At 35.8% G+C, this 10,728-nt stretch overlaps 1 protein-coding gene across 10 annotated transcripts in view; it reads left to right on the forward strand.

Annotated features, from left to right (window-relative positions):
* LOC110462625 overlaps nt 1–10,728 on the forward strand; it is a 143,377-nt gene that overhangs the window by 123,186 nt on the left and 9,463 nt on the right. For 7 of the 10 annotated variants that reach the window (XM_021516670.1, XM_021516669.1, XM_021516673.1 and 4 more), the window contains exons 10-14: nt 288–452; nt 1,716–1,861; nt 3,271–3,415; nt 3,836–4,812; nt 7,510–7,545. In XM_021516670.1, coding sequence (XP_021372345.1) covers nt 288–452; nt 1,716–1,861; nt 3,271–3,415; nt 3,836–4,812; nt 7,510–7,545 — 1,469 coding nt within the window. Of the gene's footprint in view, nt 1–287; nt 453–1,715; nt 1,862–3,270; nt 3,416–3,835; nt 4,813–6,274; nt 6,396–7,509; nt 7,546–10,728 lie in introns of all 10 variants that reach the window. The other 3 variants (XR_002464304.1, XM_021516677.1, XM_021516678.1) reach the window with 3 other exon arrangements.

Genomic DNA, 10,728 nt, shown 5'->3' on the forward strand with positions numbered 1-10,728 from the left:
GGTGATTTTACATCACATCTACACTAAAGGGCCTGTTCTGAGTTGTCATTGATTGTTGTGATTGTTATGTAACTGGATGGATAAACTTCATAAATGACACCATATTTCTTGAATGCCAAAATCCATGTAGGCCACCCTCCCTTACATTTTATTATCCCGTATTTAGAATTTTTGTGTCATGCAGGTCAGTCACTAAAACTATTGGAGATTCACTTGACAGATCTGAAACCTGATTTTTGTATAATATATGTTTGCAGAAGAAAATCTTAATAAATAATTCTGTTTAGAAAATGGCCGCCTGTATATGTGGGGTAAGAACAGTCACACGATCCATCCAGATGAAGCTTCCGGTCATCGTGTCTGGGAGCCACACTGTGTGAACTCCAGGGGTCAACCAGTACAATATATTACCTGTGGGTCGTGGCATGCTGTCAGCATCACTGGTTCTCCAGGTAGGTAATAGTGACCTGCACTGGTCCACCAGGTAGGTAATAGTGACCACTGGTCCACCAGGTAGGTAATAGTGACCACTGGTTCACCAGGTAGGTAATAGTGACCACTGGTTCACCAGATAGGTAATAATGGTTCACAAGGTTGGGTGAGGCACGGAAGTCTAGTAGTAGGACATCGTGCTCGTGGGTTCGAGTCATGTCACGACACTGTTATATATTTGAACAAGATACTTTACGCCGCTTGTTCCAGTCTACTCACCTGTAAATGAGTCTGTGGTTGGGCAGTGCTAGAATTGTTGAATGCTAGCTGTGAGTGCCAAAATGGCAGCACCGCCTGTATGCTCTCCAGGGAGTTGAGAAAGATATTGGCTGGTTGCAAAGGCCCTATAACCACGGATAATAATAAGTGAACCGCTTTGAGACGACCTACGAACTAGGTTGTGATAAAGCGGTATATAAGAACCTTGAATTATTATTATTATTGTAATGGTTACCTGTCTATAGTGACCACTGGTTCACCATGAACTGTATGTAATGGTCACCTGTCTATGTAATGGTCACCTGTCTATGTAATGGTCATCTGACTTATAGTGACCACTGGTTCACCAGGTATGTACTATATACAATTTTCACCTGTCCATAGTGACCACTCATTCACCAGTTACTATATATATATTTGATGGTCACCTATCTTGATTAATGGTCATCTGTCGATAGTGACTAGTTGTTCAAAATGTAAGTACTATATAAAATGGTATTCTATCAAGAGTAACCACAGGTTTGCCAGGTGTATAATTAATATTTTATGGTTCATAATTTGTATGGGTCACCTGTCTAAAATGACCACTGGTTCAGGTATATACTGTTTTCAATGGTCACCAGATCAAATCTGTATCTAATGAGGCTGCAGGCACTTATTTCTGATTGGTTGAAGCTTTCTTTACTTAAAGTCAGATTCTTCTTCATATTATTCCACAAATTTACTTGTTTTGAGTCATATTTAATTTCTAGTAACCAGTTAAATTAGACGTTTAATGTTGAAAGAAGAGGACCATGGCAGTTTTTGGTCACATTCATACAGGGTGTGTCATAAATCATGATTTTTTGTGTTTTTTGTTTGTTTGTCAAATGTACAAATAATTTAATTAAACTTTTTACTCATATCTTCTTTAAGACAATAATTGTCTTTTCAGGTCAGCAATCTTAATCTTTGTTGAGCTATTTATAAAAAGGAAGTATAAGATAGGTTGATGTGTGTTGTAGAGTTTATAAGGAGAGGCAGTGTTGACAAGTTGGAGTTTTCGGATTCCGTGTGTTTGGATCATTCCGAGGGGTCTGTAGAGGATTCGGCAGACATAGATCATTGTGATTCTGTGATTACACCAGAGGACTTAGGAAACACAAACCAGGTATGTTTGGGAAGAAACGTTACATTTAGTCTGGGGAGAGTGGTTTAGTGCTGAAGGTCTACAAAATGTTTCCAGAAACTGGGAAAACAGTTGCTATCAGTCACATGGAATTGTTACAGATCTACAGATCTTACAAGGATTCTCCAAGTACTCTGTAGAAATGATAATATATTCAAAAACATGACTATTTGATTTAGGTTATATTATACATAAAAGGGATACTATTAACTTTATTTATTACGTACCAACTAATAAATACGGGTTTTTTGTATATGTGATACGACACAATTGCTCTTACCCATATCAGCCCTCGCCGTATCACACCCCAAAACCCTTATCAGCCCGCAAAACCTGTATCACACCCCTTTTTCGGAAATGTTCGTTTTTCAATATTTCAAAAGAAAAATAGATAATAAGATAGTAGCTTTTATTAGTAAGTATGTAATAAACAGAATAAAACACGCCTTTTTCCATATCACACCCAGTATCAACCCTCGACCAATATCAGCCTTCAAGCCTAAATGAATTCGGCCCTTGGGCTGATATTGCAGTCTTTGGTTGATAATGGGTGTGATATGGAAAAAGGCATGTATTATTCTCTATATAAATATACAATTAAAAAAGATTAAATGTTCTAAGTAGTTAAGTATAGAAAAAATCAGAGTTAACAGGTTTTGATGTCAGTCGTTATACATATCTTACGATTTCTATATATTCAAGGAGGCAGAACGGCCTAGCAGTTAGTCTTAGATACTTATTGTTTCATAATAATACTGTTCCTGTTGGTAATTCTTTTGTTTGAAAAGATGACCTGCTTAAAAGAGACCAGGGTTGGTTGTTGTGATTCTGTAATTTGTGATTACCCACAGGGCCTGTTTACAGAGTCCGGAGTTGGTTGTTGTGATTCTGTAATTTTTGTTTACCCACAGGACCTGTTTACAGAGACCGGAGTTTGTTGTTGTGATTCTGTAATTTGTGATTACCCACAAGACTTGTTTACAGAGACCAGGGTTGGTTGTTGTGATTCTGTAATTTGTGGTTACCCACAGGACCTGTTTACAGAGACCGGAGTTTGTTGTTGTGATTCTGTAATTTGTGATTACCCATAGGACCTGTTTACAGAGACCGGGGTTGGTTGTTGTGATTCTGTAATTTGTTTTTACCCACAGGACCTGTTTACAGAGACCAGGGTTGGTTGTTGTGATTCTGTAATTTGTGCTTACCCACAGGACCTGTTTACAGAGACCGGAGTTGGTTGTTGTGATTCTGTAATTTTTGTTTACCCACAGGACCTGTTTACAGAGACCGGAGATGGTTGTTGTGATTCTGTAATTTGTGTTTACCCACAGGACCCGTTTACAGAGACCGGAGATGGTTGTTGTGATTCTGTAATTTGTGTTTACCCACAGGACCTGTTTACAGAGACCACAGACGAAGTGGGAGTGTTTCTGCCCAGTCTGAGCCTGCGGCGGGACATGACTGCAGTAGACAGGGACAAAACCAAGCTCAGTCTAGCAGAATTTTATGCACCCACACCAGACATCCCTCGTGAACGTAAGTTCTGAACTAGTAGATTAGTTGCTTCTTTTAAGTGCATGAAAAGTGATTTCATTGATAAACGATTTCCCACAGTCACCATTTTAAAAGGGGAAACTAATAAAGATACCATAATGAATTCTAGATATTGTGAATGTGAAAACAATTATAAATTTCTACATGCTTTTCTTGTAGGAATCTTAATGTTCATATTCTACATAAAATATTGCATTATCTTCATAATTTCTGTTATAGTTCTATAAAGATGTATATCATAAGTGGAAAATAAGTTATGCTTATTATTCATTAATGATATTTCCTTGTAATTTTTGATCTCAGGAAAATTACACCAAATGCAAACAAATGCCTTTTATTAAGCACAAAATTGACTCCCAGGAACATATACATGTGTTTGTATGTTTCCTTGTTTTATGTTAGCAGCAATGCATGAAGATGAGGACACAGAACAGGTCGCAGACATTGGCAACATACCTGTGAGTGCACGATCTACTAAGTTAGTGGTTCAGGTTCCGATGAACAGTGAAAAAAAAGAACCGCAGATGGCTGCTCAACACAGGTGTGATGTGGCTACCTCACCCATCCCCTTCAGCAGCTCTGAGTCGGAGAGTGCTGCCCAGGAATATGTCAGTCCAGCGCCCACCAAGGTGGACAGCGAGCGGACCATACCGCAGGACTTGTCGGAGAGTCAAGAAGCACGGGAGGACCGTGAATTCCGTGCCAAGATACCAAAAACTTACAACAGGGAAGACATGACCAAAATGCATGCGCTCCTTAACTACGAACGTCAGAAAACATGTGGGATAAAGCATCCCCCTTCTGTTGTGCAAATCAGTCGAACTTCTGCGGATAGCTTTATGCTGCCTAGGGAAAATACAGGTTTTACTAGTAAACAAATTGACTTTGCCGAAATGGAACATTTAAGATCTAGAGGCAATAATAAATCTCCTGAAAAAATTCTCAAAATTCAAGGGAAATCCACTACAGATGGTGGAGTGGTTAGATTGTTTGAATCACCATATACAAGTAGATCCTACACTGAGGATGGTCCTAGTAGAATACAGGCTATAGACCATAGGAACTCTCCCTACAGCCGAGGTGGCGACAATTTTCTTCATAAATTCCCTGATGGCCGATTCATGGACAGTCCTGCCTTACGGTCAGGTCGTCATAGTGAGACCACGATTATTAACCTATCTCAGTTTGAGCGAGCGGCCAGTAATTATGCTGTGTTGGTTTCTCGTGCGTCAGAAAGTTCTCTGGCTGATTACGCTCGGAGTTGGGCTGCTCCAGAGACTTCTGATGATAGTCGGCTGTCCCAGGCCAAGTCATACGTCAAACATCCTCAGCCCATCAAGAACAGTATCCCTAACAAGAACAACAAAGCCAACTTCAGGGTAAGTGGAATGTCGAATATTGACCCTGTTTTATTTAAAATGTCAGGCAGTGTTAATATATATTGAAAAACTTTCAGGAAGCCTAGAGAGTGACTTTGAAATATTGGTTATTCCCCTTCATAACAACAAGTAAACTGAAACTTCTTCCAATCAGCAATATTAGAAGTTTGAAAGTTCTTTAGTAAAACTTTTAATAAAATAAAAACTTAAAAGCTTATATTCTCTTTTTGAGAAAGAAAATTGAATCTATATCGCAAGGATTATGACATAATCAAATTTTAATTTAGGTCATCCCCAATCCATCTGAACAGATCAAAATTGTAAAAAGTTTTAAAATAATTATTTGAAGTATTACAATTGTTCACTTTTTGCCCAAGGAATTTATTAAGTAAAGGTTGGTTACAAAATGATGTTAAAAAAATTCTTGTCGTCATGTGACCAGAATGTGACAGATTGTTCTCGATTTACGGGAGATAGAAATTGTCAATTTGTATAGGCTGTGGAACGTGTTACAAATCTGCAGTTTTTAACATTGATTTGCTCATTCATTTATATAATGTTTCATTGAAATACCGCGCAACACACACTGAAAGCCTACGGAACTGTTAGATCATCTGACATGCCAAACAGAGTATGCTTAAAGATAATCACATCATTTTCACACACATTACCCTTCCGCATGAATATTTCATCCATTTACAATAAGTATGATGTTATCAGTGCAGCAGTCACCTATCCGTGAAGTCGATCCACAAAATGGTTTAGGAATTAGTTAGCGGTTTTAAGCTTGTGTATGTTATTAAGTGGGAAATAAAATTTAGCATATAGGTGAAGTCAGGTCACTAAGGGAATAAACCCTGGCATGAAAAATTGATCATACTCATCAAATCGTCAAGTAGGAATGACGTAGACAATATCAATACCTTTAGGGACTAACATGGACCTTGTCAACAGGGACGATAACAGATCAGCTCCTCTTGTATGAGGATGATACAGAGTCTTTATCAGCTCTGTTAGGAACGATAACAAATCTTTGAAGTTCTTGTACGGATGATAATAGAATTCAACAACTCATTTTGTAGGGACAGTCATAGATTTCGTCAACTCATTTTGTATTCGTCAACTCATTTTGAAAGGACAGTCATAGATTTCGTCAACTCATTTTGAAGGGACAGTCATAGATTTCGTCAACTCATTTTGTAGGGACATTTTCATAGATTTTGTCAACTCATTTGGAAAGGACGGTCATAGATTTCGCCAACTCATTTTGTATTCGTCAACTCATTTTGAAGGGACGGTCATAGAGTTTGTCAACTCATTTTGAAGGGACTGTAATAGAATTCCTCATCTCATTTTGTAGGGACAGTCAAAGAATTTATGAACTCATTTTGAGGGGGCGTTCATAGAATTCATCAACTAATTATAATGGGACGTTCATAATATTTGTCAACACATTTTGTAGGTCATAGAAATCGTCAACTCATTCTGTAGGGACGGTCATCGACTCAATTTGTGGGGATGGTCATAGTTTTCCAACTGGACTGACCTTGTAGGGATGACCTTAGATGTCATCAACACTTTTGGTATGAATCTCTTTAATACTTTCATGATGGTAAAGATGTTTGATAGTCTCACAAACACCTTCTAAGTATATTTTACAGTTATTTATAACAAGATGAATAGATCTTTCAAAGGATTCATAGATATTTTAAGAATTGATATGGAAATAGATTATCAATATAGCAAAAAATAGATTATCTATGTGGCAGAATAGACTAAAAGTAAAACCTTTTATATGCATCAACACCGAGTCATAGAGTGGGTACAGTTCGGATGTGGTCCCCACAGCATCACCGCACAACATCAGGTCTGTACCACATAACCACCAAGTAATTAACAAAAACCTTGATAATCTCTGACAAAACCATTTCAACGCAAAGTAAAATCACTTCCTGAACACAATACTTAAGAGAATTGGCATGATGCTGTTCAGGAAATTATAGGAAATCTACTCATTTCCTGCAACGAAGACAATTACTTTGAATAGTTTATAATTAGCGGTACAGGTATCGCTGTCGTAAAGGTGTGTGGGATACGGAGGCTTATCGGGTGGCCCACCTGATTGTGGCATTGCCACTCACAGCTGTCCCCAACTGATACTTCGTAAACTGTGGTCCACACGTACTGACAGACACTCTGATAAACACCATTATACGCTGATGAAATTGGAGTGTGCAAATTCAATTAAGAAAAAAAGCCCGCTTTAAGACCCACAGGAATTATTTTATCAGTCAGAAAAACGAGGCAAAAATGAACAATTTTTTAATATTGAATCACTCCAATTTACTGTAATGATATCCTGCTGATTTAAAGGGATATCCCCTTTTCCACCTATATTTCTTTCACTGGAGTATGAAAGGGATATCTCCCCATCAGTAATTAGCTGCTAATCAGTTCGCCATTGCATATGCCATTTTTAAAATCGGGAAAGTTTTAATATCTTTTGTTAATTTTTCCTTTTTTTTTTTGCTTTTATTTCTTCCAAAATGAAATTAAATTTGAAATTGATGGTATTATATGAATTTACTTGGTGCATATTAAATGATTCACAGGTATTACATAATTAGAAATATCGAACCACATTTCTTTTTCTGATTTTGATAATTTTTATAGTTTGATTTATTTGCCCCTCCACAGAACTACAAGATTTCTAGCTTTATTCGCCGACGGAAGGTTTGTGATGTTTTGTTTTTATTGGCACCCTTACGTGTCGGATCTGTTGTCAACCTTTCCTTGAACCCTGCACCTAGAAATGTTTACGTACCTATATTTTGTATCTATCATTGCATACCTATATTTTGTATCTATCATTATGTACCTATATTTAGTATCTACATTGCATACCTTTATTTAGTATCTATCGTTATGTACCTATATTTAGTATCTACATTGCATACCAATATTTAGTATCATTATATACCTATATTTAGTATCTATCATTACATACCTTTATATAGTATTTATTTTTATGTTTCTGTATATATAGTATAGACATCTTACCTATATTTAGAATCCTGTATAGGTACAATGTACATCTGTTAAAGTTGTAGAATTATGACAAGATCTATGAATTGTTCCCCCCATATACAAATAATGTAAAGCTTAGTGATAGCTAAACAGATACATGTAAGTAGTCATTTTTTTTCCAGAACAAATTCTTCTTTTCATTTGAGATCAGACAAATATTAAATGTTGATGTGGTATTAGAATATGGAATTTTTTTTTATTTTTTAGGATTGTAGATTTTTTGTTTAATTTGTAAAATAAGGTAAGGATATAATAAAACATCATTATATAGCTCAATCTTATACAAATCTTATTTAGTTATTTAGATAATTAGACTTAAAAAGGGGAAAAGGTACTAAGAGTTGATTATCGCTAACATTTTTCAAGCTTTGCAGCCTTGTTTAGACAATATTTCCAATTAATAGTTACAAAATTATGCCATAAAATGATATAATGGAGGATGTTAATTATAAAGTTTTATAAACATTTCCACTTTGATGTCCTCTTTTCACTGTCTGTTGTATTGGTCATCTTATAGAAAAGGTAATATATGTAGTAATGTATAGAATAATATATAAAAAAAAATGCTAAAGATTATTGTACCCTAATGGAGATTTAGAATGTCTCCGCTTATCTGTATGTCCCTTTACAAAATGTGTATGATTGTCAACAGTGAGTTCAACATTTCTACCATATATGGCGAATATTACTTATACACCCAGAATCATATATCTTTGTTTAATTTGCTGTATACCAATAACGTAGTGACCCTGTAGAAGTGTATGTACCCTATTTGCCTAATCATTGCCTTACCAACTGTCATATTATTGAGGTTGTGTTATCTAAATAATCACCCTGAAAGTTCAGTAGACTTTTATTGATTGTATAAAGGTGATATTTTGTAAGGTTCAATTTTTACCTTATTAGCAGATTATGTTACGAATACAGTCTTCAAATTCTGATCTCCTACGAACTATTTGAAAGTATTAAAACCATGATAATAAAGTCAAAGATTGTGGGCAAAACAGCTAAAAATAAAAACAACAAATGTGGTCCATATGTAACACTCTCCATTTGGCCAGACAAAATTAAAACGCTATTCATTGAATTATGTGAAAACCTATATTTGGAGATGCTACATTTTATATAATCTTGTTGGTGTTTGGCTAAGGTTGTAATATATTTGTAGGTTCTCGCTGTAGTGCTTTAAGAGGTAGAACAGTGTTTTCATATTTAAATTATCTCTGTATAGATGTAACAGAAATATTTTGGTTAAAAGTTAGGAATATTAGTGCTATTTTTGATTGAAGGTAAAGAGCACAAATAATAAAATAGCACAGGAAAGAGAGATCATCTTTGTTTGGCCAGAAGTTGTGTTGTAGAAATTTTACTTGTGTAAGGCATATTTGTGAAAATGTATGAAAAATGTTCTGTTTTATCCAGAAAGTAAAAAGCATGGCACAACTTTTTATCCCACACACCACAAAATCATCTGGCACTCTATCATGACTCTTCTTAACCCTGTTCATTGCTCTAAGCTTCCTCCTATTGCATTTCCTCATAATAGCACCAACTAATATTGATGATGTTTATTCTTCATTTTACTTAATTCACAAATTGACATTAGAGCCATATGTAGTTTTATCTATCTGTTTATCAGTGAATGTTTTTGATTTTAATTAATTGATGCATATTTCAATGTGTTTGACAAATGGAAAGATATTACATAATAATGCATAATATTGATATTGAATTACAATGTTGATGCTATTTGAAAAAGATTAATAAAATCTACCGATATTGAATTTTTAGGACATTATTAAGTTAAAAATTATGATATTGCATACTATTTATAATAAATTGAAATGTTGATGCTATTTGAGAAACAAAACAAAAGATACAAATGTAAATTTACAAGGGAGAAATGTGCAGGTATTTTTTCACTAATAAATATGCAAATACATATAGGAGTGTGACTGTCATAGTCACAGGTCACAGGTGACTGTCATATAGTCACAGATGACTGTCATATAGTCACATGTGACTGTCATAGTCACAGGTGACTGTCATATAGTCACAGGTGACTGTCATATAGTCACAGGTGACTGCCTATCAACCATCATCAGCAGATCTCTTGCAAGATGTGCTACATATCTTTCTATAGGATCTTACATGAGTTTCCATTTCATATGAGATTTATGAAACGAGTCTAAGAATTTTTCAATTGAGCGAGCCTCTGGCGAGCTAAAATGAAAAATATGTGAAGAGTTTCATAAATTATATGAAATGAAATGATAACGCGTGTTAGATCCTTTTTATCACATAATCAAGATTTGTGGCATTTATTCGTGTAAAACGACAATTTTCATGCAACCTTGAAATGTAAAATGCCGCCATTTTGACTCCAGTGCTTAAGTCTGTGACGTCATGTACTTGTCTTAGGCCTGCATTGCGTCACAATTGAAACAATTGAAACTTACAACCAATCACAGGGCTTATAGGTCATATTACATGGGATAATACGCAAAAAAATATGACGGGTATTTTCACTGGATAACACAGTACATTATGTGATAAAAGATATACAGAAAGCTTGTCCCTACATCAATGTCATTGTGTGGGATCATTTCCTGTTTGTTAGAGAATTTCACTGTGGAGGGCCACTTCTTGTTTATATGGGAATGTCACTGTGTAGGGCCACTTCCTGTTTATATGGGAATGTCACTGTGTAGGGCCACTCCCTGTTTATATGGGAATGTCACTGTGTAGGGCCACTCCCTGTTTATATGGGAATGTCACTGTGTAGGGCCACTTCCTGTTTATATGGGAATGTCACTGTGTAGGGCCACT

Source organism: Mizuhopecten yessoensis, unplaced genomic scaffold, assembly GCF_002113885.1.
Source record: "Mizuhopecten yessoensis strain PY_sf001 unplaced genomic scaffold, ASM211388v2 scaffold10815, whole genome shotgun sequence".
Classification (NCBI taxonomy): Eukaryota; Metazoa; Mollusca; class Bivalvia; order Pectinida; family Pectinidae; genus Mizuhopecten; species Mizuhopecten yessoensis.